Source organism: Lissotriton vulgaris, chromosome 5 (assembly GCF_964263255.1).
Source record: "Lissotriton vulgaris chromosome 5, aLisVul1.2, whole genome shotgun sequence".
NCBI lineage: Eukaryota > Metazoa > Chordata > Amphibia > Caudata > Salamandridae > Lissotriton > Lissotriton vulgaris.
This window is the reverse complement of record NC_141693.1, coordinates 848,752,776-848,774,720: the sequence shown is the minus strand read 5'-3', so window position 1 is coordinate 848,774,720 and position 21,945 is coordinate 848,752,776. Positions and strand designations below refer to the sequence as shown.

Below are 21,945 nucleotides of genomic sequence, written 5' to 3'. Positions count from 1 at the left end.
GTGTTGCAGGCGGAGTCACAGGGCGATCTGGAAGCAGATGGACAGTAGGGGTACCTCTGCGGCAGAAGGATACAGTCTAAATACCTCTGCCTGGCACAGTAAGGGTGCCTGAGCCAATAACCTGGAGCCGAGGGTGTTCCAGGAAACAGCGTCGGCGCCCCGTTAGTCCTTCGGGCGGTCGGGGGGCCTGAACCGACCGGGGGTGTGCCTCATCGCTCCGCCCTGACAGGGGGGGCGGGAGTGTAACGAAATAATGTGATAATTTACTGCACCGTCAGAGCATCGCCTCGCCGTGCAAGATGGCTCCTTAGGCATGCGGGTCAGCGAGGGGCTGCCGCATTGGATCGCCTGTAAGATGACCCACCTTATCAGCTACCTGTTGTACGAAATAAACCTGCATCACTGCTTTCCCACAAATATGTCTCATGAGTTTCCTTGGTATATATGCGCAGTGCGGAGCGAGCGCTGGCGGTGAGTGGGCACTATGCCCCTCCCCCGCCCCACATCACCGCCCGGTGGACGCCATATACGGGCCGTGGCTGTCTGACATAATACTTACATTTTTTAATCTTTCCGAACTGAGCAGTCTTCATGTTAAATACTGATTTATATTAGACTTTTGCTTACATCATGTTGGTCCATTTGCTGATTTATGTTTAGATTTTCCATTGACTTACAAACTGAGTAGATTTTTGCTAGTCCTTTGCTTTTATTATGATCTCTCACAATTGACTTTATTTTGATACATTATTGGAGCTGATTTCAATCAGACTTTCTAATTTTTGCCTTCTGTAATTATTCTTATTTGTTACCAATATTTATGGCTTTGACTTTGAATTTTGCCCGGTGACAGTTTTACTTTTCTTTCTAAGGGCTACTGTCCTGTGGAACTCACGCTCCTCCGATCATGTGCATTGACCCATCATTTAGTGAAAAGAAAAGAAAACACCCATACACATATTCCTGCGCAACTGCGTAAATGTATGACATATGGGACTTCAAAAATATTGCCAGTTGTATGCCTGGAAAGCTGAGCCAGTTTTCCAGGCATATGACTAAGAATATAATGTGATACCTGATATTCCCCCCAAAAGAGTTGTTCACAGGGTGCTTATTTTTTCTTCTTGAGTAAACATTTTCCCCAATTAATAAACTTTTTGCCCTACATCCATAGGTTTGGTGGTGTTCTGCCCCCATTCGAACCCTTGAAAGGAGAGTACCTCCAGACTTTTGCTAGAGTATATTTCAGGCGGTTGTGCACCAAAGAGGGATTATTGAATGTCCACAAACTCATAAGTAGATTACTGTGCGACCTGAGTCCTGTGAGTCTCACAATAGATGGAAAATGTCACACTTATAAATACACCTTGTACATAGACACAGTATCACAGATGCAAAGAGATCGGACCAATTAGAAAGTCTCACAATACCGAAGCGTCAAGCACAAACAGAGAGACTCATGCACCACACACACACACGCACACGCGCACACACATACATGCTGAGTCACAAAATCACACAAATGTGCATTCTTACACTCACACACACACACACATAAACTATTTCACTCACAACAAATGAGAGCAGGTGGCTTTTCAAATGCTTGACATGTTGGCTTTGCTAGAGTTTGTTTTGTGTAGTACGACATTAAACCTAGGGTGCTGGAGGTTAAAAAGTGTCAGAAAATGTATGAACATTTTTAGGTCTCGCCTGTCAATGCGTATGCGCATTGAGCTTGCAAGACTATAGGGGCTTAAACAGAGTTTAACTAGACTGGCGATTTGATGCAGTGCATGTGCGCTTTTAGCTCAATGCGCAAGCGCAATGAGTTAAAATGCGCGTGCACAGCATCAAATCGCCAGCCATCTGTTGCCCAGCTTGGTGCCACCAGCAGCTCTTCCCGCTCCACTCCCTGCTGCATCAAAGGCTTTCACAGCCGGCCGGCCGTGCTTTCAGTTTCACAGGCGCCAGGCCATGTCTCCTTATCTTTTTTTCATTAATTGCCATTTTGTACAAGGAATGTTTTAAGCATGACCATTGATGTATTGATATGCTTTATCCAACTACCATCTAAACCAAAGTACACTTTACCGGTGCTGCCGCTTGTCAGTATGTCTTTACAATTTACTTAAATGTATTTATATCTACCTCAATCATTTGTTCACGGATACATTTTTGTACTGTATATAACAACCGCAATGCTTACTTCTTTAACTTAAGACGCAGTTCACTGTTACCATTGTCATTCTGCCACGCAATTAAACAGAGTTTTTCAGGCCGTAAGATGCATAGGAACGCCCGGACTTGCCACTCTGACCTGATTAGGTTACCTTTTGTTCATTTGGCATATTTTTACGCACAATGAGCCTTATTAATTTGCTATTTGACATTTTGACCGTCTTGGCCTCTTGTTTTGACATAAATCACAAGCTTGTTCTTTTAGTGCTCCCTTGACTCAAATCATTGTTTCATCAAACCAGATGCAGAATGGGTTTCCCTTTCCTTAACACCATCGAGTTTTTGTAGTTGGCACGTCTGTAGTAGTCTGTCCCTGTCTATACAGGCGGGATGACGCAATGCAGGTAGCATCTAGCGTCTGTTACCTACTACGTCACGGGAGGACTTGGGAGTTCGGGTGGCACTATTTAATAGTTTTTGTAATGCTGGCTTGTTTCCCACGTTCATGCATTGTTCTTGAGTAATCAGTGAGTAGCGATAAGTGTTTGTTTGCTCCCCTTCAGTTAGCAACCCACGGCAGTCACGCTCTTTTTATTACCCAGTACTGAAAAAGGCCTTTTGTTTTGTTTTGTTCAGACAAAGCACTGCTTGGGTAGTAAGGCGTTGCCTTCACCGAAGACCAGTGAGTTTATAGGATTCGGGATATTTCTACAGAGTAGTGTTGGGAAAAACTCGGCATTTGACTGTGCCAATTATTTTTCCGTTTTATTCACAGATACGGTGCCACTGGCACTTTTGCCGTTTTCTGACACAGATCAGGTATTGACATTGTGGACCAGACCACCTCTTTGATTCTTGGTTGTGTTTATCATAATAAAAAAATAAAAATAAAGCTACAGAACTCTCTCTCCTACTACCTTTTTTTTACCAAGAACATTATTTCAGGCAGAACATCCTCACTAGCCATAGCTTTCTCCCACTACTCGATCGTGACAGTACCACTGCTCCAAACCACCACATAATTCACACAAGCAATGGCTCCTTCTTTCTCTCTTCAGCTTTCACGGCCGGCCGGCCGGCCGTGCTTTCAGTTTCACGGCCGCCAGGCCGTGTCTCCTTTTCTGTTGCCCAGCTTGGTGCCACCAGCAGCTCTTCCCGCTCCGCCCCCTGCTGCATCAAAGGCTTTCACGGCCAGCAGGCCGTGCTTTCAGTTTCACGGCCGCCAGGCCGTGTCTCCTTTTCTTTTAACTTGTCTGTAATGTGCTATTTTTTGTATTAATTTGTCTTTTATAAAAAGAACAATAAAAAAAAATCGATGTGGCAAGGCAAGCGGCCTTTGTGGGACACACGTGGTCTTAAATGTATGCAGTATCTCATACTCATTTTGCAGAGGACATTGTTAGAATTGGGGGTCTCTGGTTGGCGCAAGTATGCACTTGTGACAAGCAGGGACCCTCTCCTCTAAGTCAGGGCGAAGGATGACCCCTTTAGAATGACCCTTACTCACCCTCTAGGTGCGTGGCGTGAGCAGACAAGGCTATTCTCCAGGCGTTGTTTAGTTAAGCATTTGTAATCACACACACAGTAAATACACTAATCCCCCCACAAATGGACACCAGGCTGTGAGTATATAAAAATACGCTTCTTTATGTAAAATATATATATCTCTTAGGTCAGACTTATCACAAGACCAAATAACGTTTCTGGTGCACCACAGGTTGTAAATAGGCAAAGATTCTTAGTTTCAGTTCAAAAAGGGGAAGTTCTTTGGTAATTTGCTTTTACTGCGGATTTCTGAACTTCAATGTTCCAACATTAGCTCTGTTACGTTTTATCTCCCTTGGTGTCTCACTTGGTGTCTCAAATTCCACAGTTCTCTCCGTGTTCTTGCCTTTCAAAAGAAAGCCTCTCTCTGTTCTGGGGCTTTGGGTCTCTCCCCGGCCTTCGGCGTGCCTTGCAGCGCCTCTCCTGCCTTCAAGGGTGAAACTGACTCGGCCCCTACCAACTCTCACGCATCTCGCGGTAGGCTTTGAATGGAGACAACAGAGAGCCTCGAAAAACCCTGGGCCTTTTCCAGAGGTGGGGGCTGAGCTGTGGAGCAGCAAGCAGGCGATGAGAGGAGCCTCTGGGGCCAAGGCACAGGGAAGGCTGATGTCGTCTTCAGGAATGCTTCTCTGCTCGGCTCGGGGGAAACACAAGTTGCGGGCCCGAGCCCGGTGGTGATTTGAGGAGCACTTCACGAACACTTCCTCTTCTTTGATGGGGTTGGGCCGAGTCGGCACAGGCAGCGCGACTCGGTCCGGTTAGCACTTTGGGATCCCGTCTGACAGCGGAGGATCTCCGGGGGTGACACGCAGCACAGGGGGCCCTCAGTACCGACGGTACAGCGAGGGGGCTCCCTTCTCAGTGCAGCGCGGCCTCTCCTGGGGGCAGAGCACAGCGGGGCGGCCGGGTGCAAAGGCAATGCACGGGCGGCCGTCCAGGCTACAGGTGGCTCACGTCCTCGGGATTCCGGCGGGAGGGGTCAAAATCAGGCTCAGGCGCTCCGTTAAGACAGGCAGGGGTAGAGGAGCGGCCGGCCTTAGCCCTGGGGCAGAGAGCGACTCCGGTCGGAGCGAGGCTCTCAAGGGCAAGAGGGCAGGCTGGCTCCCGAGTACCACGGCCCTAGGAGGGGGCGAGAGGGGGCAGATTTCACCTCCGGCGGGAGGAAATACTCGGCCTCAGGCAGGGGACGAGCCAAAGCACAGGAGAACCCACTGGTCCTGGGGTTCAGTTCAGGGGGCAAGCTCAATCAAGCCCTTGGAGAATGTTTAGAGCACAAGTCTGCAAAGTCTTTCAAAAAGTCTTCTCCTCTCCTTCTTCAGCAAGGCAAGCAGCAGGCCAGTCCTTCCGGCGTCTTCTTCTCCTTCTATTCGGGCAGAGGTTCTTTGTGGTAAAACAGGATTCTGATTTACAAGGAGCAGGGCTCCTACTTTTATACACAGTTTCTTTTGTTCTTACAGGCCAGGGGGGCCTTTGCATAGCCCCTTTCAGTCTCTGAGTCCTTGATGGGTGTAATCTGGCTTCTGCTTTCAGTGTGAGGGGCAGGCACATCAGACGCTCCACAGGAGGTGGAGCCAGCATTGTGTGGACAGGGGCAGCCAGGAGTACCTTGATGATGGGGCTTTGCCCTTCCTGGGCCAGGCGCAGGCTGAGTCATCAGTCGCTCCCCAGGGGGGCGGAGCCAGCATTGTGGTGGCAGAGCACAGCCAGATTAAGAGTCAAGGGCCACTCCTACCTCCCACTAAGGTGTAATCCTTGTATTCACCACCTGTCATCCCCAGCCCTGTCACTCACACATCCCAGACAGTCAGATACACATACCAGCAGAGGCGGGCTGAAATGGTTAGGCAAGCAAATGCTAACTTTCTAAAAGTAGCATTTGCAAACACAGGATATCAAAATAAACTTTACTAAAAGAAGTATTTTATTATTCTGAGTTCAGGCATACTAAACAGTAATTTCTACCATGTTCCCTGAGCCTGCTGGGATTATAGAGTGTAATAATTCCAGCAGCCCATCCTGGCCTAAGGGGAGCAGGTAGCCTTACAATAGTGAAAAACGAATTTGGCTGTAATTCACTATTGGGACATGCCACACACACCAGGGCTTGTCCTACCTTACACTTACAATGCACCCTGCCCTAGGGCCTACCATAGGGGTGACTAATATGAAGTTAAGGGAAGGTTTAGGGGCTGGCAAGTGTGTGCACTTGCCCAGCCAGCATGACAGTACCAGACTGCACGCAGGTTCTGCAATGGCAGACCCTAGACACATTTTAAGGCTGCTTCTGTGGGTGGCACAACCAGCGCTGCAGGCCCACTAGCAGTATTGGCATTTACAAGCCCTGGCACTCCTGGTGCACTTTACTGGGGACTGACAGTAAATCCAATGAACCAATCAGGTATACCAAACACAGTTACATTTTATACAGGGAGAGCATATGCACTTTAGCACTGGTCAGCAGTGGTAAAGTGCCCAGAGTCATTAAACCAACAAAAACAGGTCAGAGAGAGTATTGGAGGAAGGCAAAAAGTTTAGGGATGACCCTGCCAAGAGGCCCAGGTCCAACACAACCCCCTTCCAGCCAAAACGCAGGGTAGACCAATCACCACTGTGATGGGCTTCCCTGCTTTGGGCGATAGAACCTGGACCTGGCCCGCAACAGCAGGGGCACATTCCAGTTCTACGCCAATCTGAACCTATTTCAAATCCTCTGTCCATACTCTCAGGGTTCACCCAGCTAATCCATGGGGCACCCTTTTCTTCCTCTGTGGACACCACCTGTGCAGCCTCTAACCTTAACTTGCTCACAGGTGTGTCCCAACAGACAATCATTAAATCACAGTGGCCACTGACAGTAGTCAGGGCTGAGACCCAGGCCTCATGCCTCTCAGGGCTCTCAAACCTCTGTGGCCTCAGAGAGCGGGGGGCAGTAGCCTTAGGTGCTTGGCACCCTTTGTCCACTCTCCCTCCTGTTAGGTCAGGTATGTCATCCTGGCACTGACCCACCAGCTCCAGGCCTGTACCTGGCGACTGGACAAAAAACTGGGGTGGGCTCTCCCACACCCGGTCCTCCTCCTTGGGGCTCTGTACCCTCCCACCTGGAGTGGTACCCCCTTCCACAATTGTCAGGGCACCTGAGGCAGGTGACCTGCACAATTCGCCCACCAGTTCAGGGGTGCTATCCTGCAACTGGGGCACCAGGTCAGGGGGGACACCCTGCACCTGGCCCTCTATCCTAGGGTCTAAACCTTCAAACTGCACCGGGGTCAGAGGCAAGGACTCTCTCCCTCTGCACCCCCTTCCAGAGTACTGCCCACTCCCCACTGGAGTGGTACCCTTAGAAGTGACATGGGTCAGGACACTGATTACAGTGGTCCCACCCTCCAGGTCAGACAACACCTGAACCTGGCTCTCCAACTCAGGGACCCAACCCTGCAGTTGAACACTTGCCTGGCGCACCAGGACTTCCCGGGAAGCACGCATGCCCCCCCTGAGGGTGGCACATAGCTCATGTGCCGTGCGACAGTCTGCCTGGCGCAGATCTCCCAGCCTCTGTCCCTCTGACAGTGCGGGAAGATCCCCCAGGACAGAAGTGGTGTCCCCATGGTCATTCACTAGGGACGCAGCCCTGCTGGCTGGCCCCTGACCCACTGGTTCTTCCACTGGGGACTCTTTCCCCCTCTCGCCCCTCTTTCTGGACTTCTGCACCCTCCCAACTGGAGCGGTACTGCCAGATACCAGAACTACTGGACCTCTGTTTACAGAGCCTCCACGTTCTCTAGCCACTGGGGGATCCCCCACAGAGGGTGACTCCTCCGGACAGCCTAGGCTCCCCACCTGGTGTTCCCTTAAAGAACTATCCAGGCTCTGAGACTGAGGTTGGGCACTACCGGGACAAAACCCATTCTCACTCCTTCCCCTCAAGGACAGGACGTGAGGCCCTACATCCCTCTCACTACTACAGGACCTAGCTGGGCTACTCTGCGCCACTTCCACCACTCTGGGCTGGAAGATACCTGAGCCATTCCTCACAGGATCACACCCCAATGCCTCTCCAGACCCTCTGGAATCCACCACAAGGTCTGCCTCCAATGTGAGCTCCCTGGGGTCAGAGAACTCACTCTCAAACAGGTGTTGGCATAGCTCTGGAAAACTGGGACTTAAAGTATGCTCTCCCAGAATTGGATCACACAGCCCCCTAGCAGGGTTAACCAAACTATCCTTCACCTCTCCATTCAGCGCCTCACACACATACTCCACACCATTCTCCTGAGACTGGCCAGACACAAGACTGTCTCTGTCACACAACCCACACTCTTCTGGGCGGTCCTTACACTCACCCACCAGGACCTCAACCATGGGGGAATCCCTCCCACCACTAGGACCATGAACTCCTACGCCAGCCACCCTATTCCCTTCAGGGACGCTGCGCACTACTGGAGCTACCTCATGCCCTTGAACCTCCTGGTGTAAGTTAACCCCCTCCAAGTCAGGTGCCATATCTCTAGGTGCGCGCGCTATGCTGTCAGCACTAGGTACCTGAATGTTGCTGCCACCAGCTGAGCTGGACTCCACCTCCAACTCAGCAAAGCTCCATCTGCGAGCTACACACATCTCTGGATGTTGGGCTGACGCCCTCCTGGCTTCAAGCTCCAAATCAAGTTCTCTCATCCTCAAGTAGTGAGCTCTTTGGCGTTCTTGCGCTTCCATTGCCAATTTCTGCTTCTCCATTTCCAATTGTCCTTTTAATCTCGCCATCTCCATTTCATGTGCCCTGGTTGCTGCCCTGTCTGCCAACTCCTCTGGCGACAGGCATCTGGTTGCTGCCTTTTCCATCCTCACTGAACCAGGCATGACGTCTTCAAAAACACATGGAGATCTCCCAGCAAAATTAAACAAAATGGAAATCTGTGGCTGCGTTATAGGTCTGCTCTCACTATGTGGTGATCAGCAATTCACTGTATGTCAATCACAAATGCAAATTCGCAAATCCTCACCGCTGCGTCCAATGTTAGAATTGGGGGTCTCTGGTTGGCGCAAGTATGCACTTGTGACAAGCAGGGACCCTCTCCTCTAAGTCAGGGCGAAGGATGACCCCTTTAGAATGACCCTTACTCACCCTCTAGGTGCGTGGCGTGAGCAGACAAGGCTATTCTCCAGGCGTTGTTTAGTTAAGCATTTGTAATCACACACACAGTAAATACACTAATCCCCCCACAAATGGACACCAGGCTGTGAGTATATAAAAATACGCTTCTTTATGTAAAATATATATATCTCTTAGGTCAGACTTATCACAAGACCAAATAACGTTTCTGGTGCACCACAGGTTGTAAATAGGCAAAGATTCTTAGTTTCAGTTCAAAAAGGGGAAGTTCTTTGGTAATTTGCTTTTACTGCGGATTTCTGAACTTCAATGTTCCAACATTAGCTCTGTTACGTTTTATCTCCCTTGGTGTCTCACTTGGTGTCTCAAATTCCACAGTTCTCTCCGTGTTCTTGCCTTTCAAAAGAAAGCCTCTCTCTGTTCTGGGGCTTTGGGTCTCTCCCCGGCCTTCGGCGTGCCTTGCAGCGCCTCTCCTGCCTTCAAGGGTGAAACTGACTCGGCCCCTACCAACTCTCACGCATCTCGCGGTAGGCTTTGAATGGAGACAACAGAGAGCCTCGAAAAACCCTGGGCCTTTTCCAGAGGTGGGGGCTGAGCTGTGGAGCAGCAAGCAGGCGATGAGAGGAGCCTCTGGGGCCAAGGCACAGGGAAGGCTGATGTCGTCTTCAGGAATGCTTCTCTGCTCGGCTCGGGGGAAACACAAGTTGCGGGCCCGAGCCCGGTGGTGATTTGAGGAGCACTTCACGAACACTTCCTCTTCTTTGATGGGGTTGGGCCGAGTCGGCACAGGCAGCGCGACTCGGTCCGGTTAGCACTTTGGGATCCCGTCTGACAGCGGAGGATCTCCGGGGGTGACACGCAGCACAGGGGGCCCTCAGTACCGACGGTACAGCGAGGGGGCTCCCTTCTCAGTGCAGCGCGGCCTCTCCTGGGGGCAGAGCACAGCGGGGCGGCCGGGTGCAAAGGCAATGCACGGGCGGCCGTCCAGGCTACAGGTGGCTCACGTCCTCGGGATTCCGGCGGGAGGGGTCAAAATCAGGCTCAGGCGCTCCGTTAAGACAGGCAGGGGTAGAGGAGCGGCCGGCCTTAGCCCTGGGGCAGAGAGCGACTCCGGTCGGAGCGAGGCTCTCAAGGGCAAGAGGGCAGGCTGGCTCCCGAGTACCACGGCCCTAGGAGGGGGCGAGAGGGGGCAGATTTCACCTCCGGCGGGAGGAAATACTCGGCCTCAGGCAGGGGACGAGCCAAAGCACAGGAGAACCCACTGGTCCTGGGGTTCAGTTCAGGGGGCAAGCTCAATCAAGCCCTTGGAGAATGTTTAGAGCACAAGTCTGCAAAGTCTTTCAAAAAGTCTTCTCCTCTCCTTCTTCAGCAAGGCAAGCAGCAGGCCAGTCCTTCCGGCGTCTTCTTCTCCTTCTATTCGGGCAGAGGTTCTTTGTGGTAAAACAGGATTCTGATTTACAAGGAGCAGGGCTCCTACTTTTATACACAGTTTCTTTTGTTCTTACAGGCCAGGGGGGCCTTTGCATAGCCCCTTTCAGTCTCTGAGTCCTTGATGGGTGTAATCTGGCTTCTGCTTTCAGTGTGAGGGGCAGGCACATCAGACGCTCCACAGGAGGTGGAGCCAGCATTGTGTGGACAGGGGCAGCCAGGAGTACCTTGATGATGGGGCTTTGCCCTTCCTGGGCCAGGCGCAGGCTGAGTCATCAGTCGCTCCCCAGGGGGGCGGAGCCAGCATTGTGGTGGCAGAGCACAGCCAGATTAAGAGTCAAGGGCCACTCCTACCTCCCACTAAGGTGTAATCCTTGTATTCACCACCTGTCATCCCCAGCCCTGTCACTCACACATCCCAGACAGTCAGATACACATACCAGCAGAGGCGGGCTGAAATGGTTAGGCAAGCAAATGCTAACTTTCTAAAAGTAGCATTTGCAAACACAGGATATCAAAATAAACTTTACTAAAAGAAGTATTTTATTATTCTGAGTTCAGGCATACTAAACAGTAATTTCTACCATGTTCCCTGAGCCTGCTGGGATTATAGAGTGTAATAATTCCAGCAGCCCATCCTGGCCTAAGGGGAGCAGGTAGCCTTACAATAGTGAAAAACGAATTTGGCTGTAATTCACTATTGGGACATGCCACACACACCAGGGCTTGTCCTACCTTACACTTACAATGCACCCTGCCCTAGGGCCTACCATAGGGGTGACTAATATGAAGTTAAGGGAAGGTTTAGGGGCTGGCAAGTGTGTGCACTTGCCCAGCCAGCATGACAGTACCAGACTGCACGCAGGTTCTGCAATGGCAGACCCTAGACACATTTTAAGGCTGCTTCTGTGGGTGGCACAACCAGCGCTGCAGGCCCACTAGCAGTATTGGCATTTACAAGCCCTGGCACTCCTGGTGCACTTTACTGGGGACTGACAGTAAATCCAATGAACCAATCAGGTATACCAAACACAGTTACATTTTATACAGGGAGAGCATATGCACTTTAGCACTGGTCAGCAGTGGTAAAGTGCCCAGAGTCATTAAACCAACAAAAACAGGTCAGAGAGAGTATTGGAGGAAGGCAAAAAGTTTAGGGATGACCCTGCCAAGAGGCCCAGGTCCAACAGACATCTTGTGAGATTGTCAGTTACATTCACTGTTTAAAGCAGAACATTGAGATGAATCAAAACAAATATTTACTAGGCGTGTGTGTCTATATGTGACACAGAGCAACATTTCACAAACTACTAGACCAAATCATTATGCGTGTTACTCCTTAAAGTGGAGTAATGCGTCTGTGATTTTCTTTTTATTATGCATCAAGCTCCTAAACCAAACGTGCCTTCCTGGTATTTCATGATGCTGGAGTCGATAACATGGTTCTCACTCTCTCCTCCTCTATCCCTCTCCCTGCTCTCCTCTCTCTCTCTCCCTCTCTCACTCCACTCCCTCTCCTCTCCCTCCTTCCCTCTCGTCCTCCCTCTTTCTCCCTCCCCTCACTCTCTCACTCTCCCTCTCTCCGTCTACCTCTCTCCCTTTCCCTCACTTTCCTCTCCTCTCTCACCCTCTCCTTCTCTCTCTCCTCTCTCCCCCTCTCTATCCTCTCTCCCTCTCTTTACCTTCCCCCTGCTCTCCTTTTTCTCCCCATCCCCATCTCCCCCTCTGCTTGCTCTCCTCTCTCTCCCTCCCTCCCCTCTCTCTTCCCTCCGCCCTTCGCTCTAGTCCTCCCCCTCTCTTCTTACCCTCCCTCTCTCCCTCTACCCTCTCTCCCTTTCCCTCTCCCTTTCCATCACTTCCCTCTCCCTCTCTCCCTTTCCCTCTCTTCCCTCTCCTCTCTCCCCATCTCCGCCTCGCTCCCCATCTCCGTCTCTCTCTCCTCTCTCCCCCTCTCTCTCTCCTCTCTCTCCCTCTCTATCCTCTCTCCCTCTCTTTACCCTCTCCCTGCTCTCCTTTTTCTCCCTCTCCCCATCTCCCACTCAGCACCACCACAGCATCACTCAGCACCACCACAGCATCACTCAGCGCAACCACAGCATCACTCAGCACCACCACAGCATCACTGGTTCAAAAATGTTATTTCAATGTTTCAAGCTGTTTTCAAGCTTTCAAGCTTTATTACGATGTTAATATTTCACTTCTGTTCTTGGATTTTCGTCGCAATAAAAAACACTGAACATAATCTTCACAAAAGTTATTTATAAAAGTTTAAGCTATTGACATTACAAATTAAATAAATTATTTAAGTATTAATTATTTTAAAAAAAATTAAAAGCCATTGTTATTTGTAATATCAATACATCTAAGTTACGTAAATACAAAACATGTTGCATTACAAATGCTATAGGTGTCACATTTGCAAAAATTATAACTATTGGCATTGTAAATGACAAAGCTATTAACTTAGCTATTTTAAAAAACAACACATAAATAAAAAAAAGTCATTTATAAGACCAATAGCTCAAACTTTCCTAATGCGAGACCTGTTGCATTTCCAATGCTTGTTTAGCTTTCTATTAAAATATGCAAGGCAAGAACTGTCATTTGTAATATCAGTTATTAGCTATTAACCATACTCTTTCAATCATATACTAAGAACACTTACCATATATGTCAAGTCTAGCAGTACATGAGACTATTCCAGCTTCATTTTTGGCAGATAATGTGTACCAACCAGCATCATCTTTTTTTGTAGGCTGAATCAGAAGACACACATAACCGGTCATATCTTGATGCATGCTAGAAAACAAAATAATATTTTTGGCCTTTTTTTATTGTAGAGCAAGCACATAATATATAGCCTTAGAAAAGAAATGGAAATCTCCAGTCCAGAGTCCTAAAATAAAAATACAAAAGTGTATAGGAAATAAATACATTGGGGGCCAAATTTACAAAGAAATGATGCAGTGCAGCGCCACAAGTAAAGTTGCTGCCCTGCGTTGTGTCAACAGGAGAGAGCAGAATAGCACCATATCTACTAACAAGCATTTGCAATGCAATGGGTCTCGCATTACTGAAACTTTGAGCTATTGGGGTTGCATTACTATTTACCACGCCAATAGGTCAAACTTTCAGTAATGCAAGACCTATTGCATTGCAAACGCTTGTTATTGTTTGCAATTCTCAACAAAAGTAGAAATGTCGGAGCCTTACATAAAATGTACATTTTACTTCTTCTTTAACAGGCAGAGAGCGTACACTGGACATTTCTTTACTGGCAGTCACCTAAATGCTGGGAGAACTTTTAGAGTGATGGTTGTTCTTTGGGTTTCTGAACATCTCCCGGTTTACGATATTACTTTAACCCAGTTTCATTGTACTCGATAAAAGGTTCCTTCATTTGGTGTTTTGCGCAAACATGTTAATTGAAATGCTCCGTACAAGTCTGGCTTGATTTCAAGCTTCAGAACCCCCTTCTCCTGCTAAATGGCAAAAATGTCACTCACTGTGGAATAAAATGAAAATTGATCATCCACTCGGCTCTACTGGTTGCCCCAGTCAGTTTGCTTTCCCTTGGCCATTAGGGGATCTCCTTTGGTGTATCTCGGCAAATCAATCCCTGGAGCTACAAGCATTTGCAATGCTATAGGTCTCGCATTAATCTAAATGTAAGCTATTGGCGTTGCAGATGCTACTTGTTTTTTTCTGTTTCAAATTATGCGAGCAGTAGCACAATAAGCAAATCATTTTCTTTCACAAAGGAAAAGGCGCAGTACCACAGGCTGTTACTAGGTGTTCCTGGGACACCTATAAAAGAAATTCTAGGGAGACCTAGGTACAGCCTGTGGATTTGTACCCTTACTTTCATTAAAGGAATTTCTTTACTAGGAGTCTCAGGGACACCTAGTAACAACCTGTGGTACTGTGCCCTTTCCTTGATGAAAGGAATTTCTTTGCTTATTATGCTACTGCTGGCATAATTTGAAATGAAAAAAAAAACCATTAGCATCTGCAATACCAATAGCTTACATTTTGACTAAAGCGAGACCTAATGCATTGCAAATGTGTGATATCCTGTTGTGTTTATACTGTTCCTATGCACCTGGTTCCTAGCTGCTTAGCCAGTGTGAGTGCTTTGTGTTAAATGTTGGTGTGATGGACATGTTTGGAATGCTTAGGTGCCTGGTGTGAGTGTTGACAGTTGAAGATGTGCTTATCAGCAGGGAGGCTGCTCCTGGTGGGGCTGCTGATACTGATGTACATGTCAACTTCCAGCTGTTACGTGGAATTAATAAATAATCTACTAAGTTACTACTCGGCTACTTATTGTACCTCATCTCTACCCATGGTACTTTCTTCATTACATTTTGGCGACGATCTGGAGACTAACTCATGCTCTACAAGTGTCCTTAAGGAAGTTAAAGATAACATATCTTAGAAGTCATCACTGTGGAAGGGACCTACAGAAACGACAGTCGCAGACAGCACACAGTACAGTTCCAGGAGGAAGTGGTTCACAAATGACCACGCAGACAGCACAAGAACATTTCCAGGAGTAAGTGTTGACACAAAAGAAACAAGATCCACAAGAAGTAATTGAAACTGAAGCATCACGACTCGCAACCCCACCAGTGTCCTTCACACTAGGCAGCCCCAGCCTAGGCGTGCTGTGCTCCCCAACATCACATCTTTCAGACTTTAAAGTAACAAGAATTGGTTGCTTCATCAAGCTCAACAAAATACTGCCTGTGCCTTTCATTTGGTGTTTCTACATGTGTTGGAAAATATGTCAGGCAGTTTAACACTGTGTGTTGATTTGCTTGTGTTTATTCTGGTATGATACATGCTCAACATCTCTGTCAGCCCTGGGTTCATTTCTCAGACATTGATAGTTTTGACTCTGCCTACAATCTTTCATGGCATGTTTTTTTATTGCCTTTTACATTTTCGCACATGAATGCTGCTAATCGCGCACGACAACGTGTTCAAAGTGGTCTTGGTACCAGAGCATGGAGGAATAGGACACTTTACATTGCATTTGTTTACAACGCATGCAATTACAACGCGGTTGTTACAATGACCGCGTTGTTACATCGCAGTACATTACAACGCAAGTCGCTACATCGACTTGCTGTAGGGGGCGCGCTGGATTTGGGAATAGTATAATTTACTATTCCAACTCCAGTGTGCCCAACAGTAGGGAAGGTGTTAGAATAGTAAATGATATTATTCCTTATGTTAGCACTCCCCATTCAGCAAGTCAATGTAATGACTTGCATTGTAATGTACTGTGATGTAACATGTAATCGCATGTGTTGTAACGCATGCAATGTAATGGCTGTTTCCTGTATGGAGATGCCCATCAGCTGTTGGTCTAACTTTCTGGTGAGTTTTGTTTCCTTTGCCTGCAACTTTTTTATGGATCCTTGGCAGTTAAACCGTCACTGTACATGACAGCACAAGCCAGTTAATGCGCACGCAGCTTCTCTCAGGCCTGGAGTCATGCATAGCACCAGATGAATCTCCTGTGACGACGTGCAGCTTCTAAGGTGATGTCACTCGATTTACTCCTTGGATGCGCCTTGAGCCATCCGACGAATGTCACCAATGCGTGTCGTCATCATTTTTTTTAGTTCAAGTCGCTTTGCAATCTTTATTTGTATTTTGCTGCGTTTTCCAGCCGCCACAGCCTAGTGATCATTATTTGTTTTTTTGACATGAAGACTCTGCAGTGGCATGATTTCTTCGACGGTTGGGTGCCCAACACTGTTTCGTGCTACTTAACTTCTCACAAAGGTACTGCACGTTTATTAATGGTGTTGGCAGCTATTTCACCTTAACTTTACTGCCTCTTTTGAAACAGTACTTTTTGCAGCTTTGAAGATACTGTCCTTTGGGGTCACAAAACTTGTTAATGTGTCTCTTTATCCGGCGTACGTGTGACCAGTGTGGAGCCTAACATTTCTCGGATGAAAGATCGCTCACCAGCGAATGTTTCCTTGTCTATGGTCATTGTGTTTTTATCTGGACATGTTCTACAGTGTATTATTGCTTCGTTTTATATTTAATGTCAGTGTATTATTGCTTTGTTTTATGTTTAATGTCAGTGTATTATTGCTTTGTTTTATGTTTAATGTCTGGGGAGCCGCTTCGTTGTCTGACTGCTGCTGTTTGCCTGGACGCCGGGACTACATCTCCCAGGGGGCGTGAGGAGAGCCCGCACCTGAGCCTGATTCCAGCACCTACAAAGCGCCTCGCCGCTCCCACTTCGCGGGAGCCGCTTCGTTGTCCGACTGCTGCTGTTAGCCTGGACGCCGGGACTACAACTCCCAGGGGGAGTGAGGAGAGACTGCACCTGAGCCTGATTCCAGCGCCTACAAGCGCCTCGCCGCTCCTGCTACACGGAACGCGCGCGGGTGTGCGCCGGGCAAAGCCCGGGCCAAGGGCGGGCCCGTCTGAGCCCTTCAGAGACAGGTAAAAACTGGACTGGGCCACCCCGGAACATTGTAATTATCTAAACTTTTAATTCTTCTGCTATTATGCTGATTTATTGATTGCTTGTTTGCCTCGTTAGGGGATCACACGGTGATAAGGAAAAGCAATGGTGTCAAGAGCTGGGAGAGGTAGAAAGGCATTGAAGGGAGTGACAGGAGGGGCGTTACTGGGACTCTGGACTCTAGAGCAACTTCGGTCTTAGAGCACGAGATTGCTCTGACTGAACGCCGCCTGTCCTTGGAACCTATGTGCCTGAGACGATCATCGTTGGGAGGAATAGCACAGGCGCCCTCTCCAAATCAAGTGATCGTTCCTACTTTGCACCCCGACATTTTTCAGCTAGATGGAAATAGTCATCATTCACAAGAGCTATCAGATCAGCTTGATATCCTGGAAATTAGTACTCTTGCTGTATTGGATAATTCCTCCGCGGATAATACATTGAATATTCCTGGATCGTGTATTTCTACCAGGACTACATCTTTGCTTAAGGTTAATACCCAAATCTCAATACCGATAGTGAAGAGAAAACGCAGAGGGGGCACATAAGAAGACCGAAGTAACAAAACAACAAGTGCACCGATAAAATCAATAGTGGAAGCCACTAATGTGTTATCATCCCCGATCACTATTCATTCGCAAAAGGTTCCCCCTGTTAAAACAGTAGATCCTGGGACGTTTGTGGGTTAAAGCACGGAGGGATTGTTGGGGAAAATAGAACAATTGGTTAAATCACTAATGTTACCACTGATGGAGAGATCCAAACGAATTAGTGAGAAGCTGGGGATGCTTGAACAAGTAACCCAAGCGAACTCTGTGCTATTGAAAAAACTTCTGGACTCTAGCACAAACCAACGTGTAACAGAAGCTGTAGCCACAGACAAACTTGTAAGTAGGCCAAGAGGGAGTTTGATTACAACTCCTAATATTTCAGCACAGTCATCTAATGTTATGGTTCAAGGCAATTCAGTGGGTAGTTCAACGGTCAACGGGAGAGGGGGGCGATTAGAGGGAAATGGAAAGGGGGTTGGAAACGGAACGGGGGAAGCGGAAAAGATGGATGAAAATACAACATTAGGTAAGGACACAGCTCAAATTGGAACAGAAAATAGCAGTTCCTTGAGAATAGATCTTCCTACGGACTCGTATCATTATGTAGTTGTAAGGTAACCTTCTGGTTAAATAAAAATAGACCACTACGACCAGACCTACATGGAGAAATTTTAAACGTGCGTAGAGTGAGTTGGCTGGGTCCCAGAAGGAAGGACATGGACGGGGACTGTATTCTCGTCAATTTTAGGGACAGTAGGGTAGTTCAGTGTATAGGTGATTTTCATAACCACAGAGGAACAGGTGACATTTATACTTTTGATTTAAGTTACTTTTAGCCTTCTAATTTCTCTGTCCCGTTGGGCATTATATCCCATGATAGACGGCGAGGAGGGCCTAGGACTCTGGCTGAAAACCAGTTCAACATTCCAACAGCTAATCGTTTTGAAGTGTTTTCTGGGCTCGAAGGGGTTGACTGACTGGGTAAAGAGAAGGGTAATATTGACCGCATGGAGAACTCAAATAATGAGATCCCAGTGGTTAATGATAATATAGGGAGAGCAACCTCTTTTTCAGTGGTTTCCGGGGGAAGTGTTGTGCCACCGAACCCTGGAATACAAGGTGATTTACCAAACGAAGATATTGGTTTGTATAACCCAGATATATGCACCCAGTTAGCAGTCAAGGGTGCTGAGTTTGTACCAAATGAGGAATATAAGTTGAAAATGAGTAACTGGTCTATATTGTTTTGGAATGTTGCAGGCTTAAGACCCAAAATTAGCAATCATATATGGGTAAAGTTAATCAATGAATACGATATAGTCTGTCTACAGGAGACCTGGGCTGCAGAAGCATTTCATTTGAGCGGCTTTAAAACCTTTTTTACACCAGCTATAGGCTCTGTACATGGCAGAGCTAAAGGAGGGCTCTGTACTTATGTTTCTAACCTTTTTAAATGTGAGAAAATAGATATTCCACTGAATAATAGATTTTACCATATGGTTAGGATACATATTAACAAAAAGTTGTGTTTGATTATCGTGAATTTTTATAATAATGTTCCTTTGGATAACATCGAGTTAATTTTGAAAAATTTAAAAACAGATATTAATATTTTGCGAGGTGGGAAAGCCAAAGAAACAGTAGTTGTTTGGGGTGGCGATTCCAACTGTCAATTATGTAAAAGAGGAGAACAGGGGATTTGTGGTCTAACGCTAGATATGAAAACTGACCTATTGCATTTTGACCATACTGATAGCGAGGACCTAATAAATGATATTATTTTCTCATGTGATTTGGGCTTTGCTAACAGAATGTGTCAACACGAGATTCCATTCTCTCCCACATTTAATGGTAGAGGAGTGTTTTCAATAATTGATTTTATACTGATATCCTCGGGCTACGGAGAGAATGTGCTAAATTTTCAAACGTTGGATAATTCCCTAAGTGACCATTTCCCTATAAGTGTTGAAGTATTTAATCCTCACTTTGATCAAGAGCGTGCCCGCATACACGGGCAGTATATGGGGAACATCTCCTTACAAAGTCAAAATCGGTATTCACATAAATGGTTAAAGGTAGTCCCAGAGGAATTCCTACACCATCTAATTAGGAAATGTGAAAATAGCTTCAACGTTTGTTTGAATGAGACAGCTGAAAATGTAAAAATAATTAAAAGCTTTATGCTAATTACCTCACAAATTAAGGCCAGTTTGTGGGTAGAAGTTAATAACCCAAAGGAAAAACCAATGAGCTGGTTTGACACAGCCTGTACTAAGGCTTATTCCAACCTCAAGTATGCCTTAAGAGAACCCATTAAGGATAGGACCCTAATTAGAGACCTACGTAAGGTATACAAGATAGCTTTAAAAAAGAGAAAGGATGTCCTGAAAAATAAAGCTTGGGACTCACTGTGTGAGGCCTCTCAAAGCAGAGATTCGGTGGCCTTCTGGAAGGCAGTAAATGCCACGTTTCTTAATGTTAACTCTAAGGCGAGGATAGAGATAGCCATCGCTGAGACCGAATGGGTCAGGTTTTTTGAAACGTTGTATAGTGTACCATCCCCGGAGGGGCAAATGCCTAGCGAATTTGTAGAGGAGGAAGCGATCATGCCCTGCAATAATAAAACAAATATGAATATCACTATTGAGGAAGTGATATTGGGCATTAAAGCTAGCTTGGGAGGTAAGGCGCCGGGCCCTGATGGGGTACCGGTTGACCTCTACAAGAATAACATGGATTTATGGGCCCCACTCCTCACACAAATGTTTAATGCTACTTGCTGAGATGGTCTGATATCGACTTGGTTTGAGTCTATTATATACCTATTTTTAAAAAGGGCGATAGAACTAGTTGCGCATGCTATCACCCTATATCTTTATTAGACTCAACCATTAAAATCCTGCGTAGAGTTATTTTAAATAGGCTACAAACATGGGCTGATGAGCATGCCATAATTAGTGACCTCCAATACAGTTTCAGGAAAGGCCTCGGCACAGTAGATCAGGGCCTTAACTTGCATATTCTCTTAGAGAAGTATACTAAAGCTAAGGGTAGTCAGATGTTTCTAACTTTTGTGGATTTGTCATTCGCTTTTGATTGTGTCACCCACAGCAAGTTATGGCTGATTTTGGAATGTTTGGGGGTTGAGGAAAATATTATTATATTCCTTAGGAATCTTTACAAGGGGGCAAAGGCTTCTATTAGATTTGGCAAGAATGGGGAGTGTACTAAGACATTTAAGATAGCTAGAAGTGTCTGGCAAGGATGTGTCCTTGCCCCTTTTTTATTTACCATCTATATCAACGACTTAGAAAGAACGTTACTGCATGAATGTAGTGACATGCCTCTGGCATCAATCGTTCAATACCCGCATTATTATATGCAGACGATGCGGTATTGATGGCTAGGACTCCGCAGGCAATGCAAAAAATAGTAATGTCTTTTACACATTTTATGACCAAATTGGACTTAAAAATCAATTGCACTAAAACTTACTGCATGAACTGCGGTTCAGGGGCAGATAGGATAAAGAAAACTTTTCCGTATTTGGGCCTTTTGTTTGATCAATCTGGCCTTTGGAAGTCTGCCATAACAACAAGGAGATTGTTGTTCTCCAAGTCCATTATGGCCCTGATAACTTATAGTAGGAACATGGGGAGAAAGCCTATTAAAGAACTTTTATGCATCTATAATGCAACTTGTGTAGCAATTGATATATATGGTGCGGTGTCTGGGGACATGCCAACGTGAAAGCGTTGCAGGTGACTGAAAATAGTTTCTTGAGACATCTATTATCTGTGCCAGATAGTGTGTCCACCCATACTTGCCATGCTAAAATTGGGTTGCCATACTTAGAGGATGTCATCAAGGTACAGCCAATTCTCCTGTGGCATAGGTTGTGGACCCCAGAGGAGTGTTCTTTTAACCGCTTAATTTTAAGGGATGCAAAAAGCCTTGATAACGCTTATAAGATGAAATGGTTACAATATATAAAATCCTTTTCTATAAAAATAGGTCATTCAGACTATTACGAAGAACCTTCTCTATTGCACCAGATCCCTAGGAAAGTACTGAATAAATTATGCATGACCCACCTAGAGGATATTAGAAACAAGATGGAATTTACCAAAATATCGGTGGTTTCCCATCAGTTAATCCTGATTAGGAATGATACCCAACCATATATCACTTTACAGATGCGAGACTTCAAGAGGTTTTTATTAATAAGTTTTAGATGTAATATCCTATTTAGGTTATTAAGTTTTCCTACAATGAATGACTGGTCAAGGCAACTCATTAAATGCCCATGCGATGATTTGTCCAACCAATCTGATATTCATATTTTGTTCCTATGTAAATTGTATACACTTCCAAAGAAAAGATGGATTGTACCTATTTTAAAGTATATGGATTTTAGAAAGTGTCAACCTGCCTTTTTAGCTATCCAGAAGTTAGATAACATTTTTACTGTTGCATCCGTCTCGGCTTTTCTTAAAAATGTTTTTATTTCACTGAAATCAATACTCGTCTGAAATTGTTACGAGCTTATGGTATTGTATTGGAAATGGCTGATTTTTATACCTCCTTTTGTATCCGGTTGTGATCTTATTGTACTTTTATGGTTATTTATGAATTATAAC

General features: G+C 46.4%; 1 protein-coding gene across 1 annotated transcript in view; it reads right to left on the bottom strand.

Moving 5' to 3' along the window:
- The window catches only part of MYPN (myopalladin), a 2,267,856-nt gene that overhangs the window by 183,668 nt on the left and 2,062,243 nt on the right, over positions 1–21,945 (bottom strand). The window contains exon 19 of the mRNA XM_086922400.1: positions 12,924–13,057. Coding sequence (XP_086778526.1) covers positions 12,924–13,057 — 134 coding nt within the window. The remainder of the gene's footprint in view (positions 1–12,923; positions 13,058–21,945) is intronic.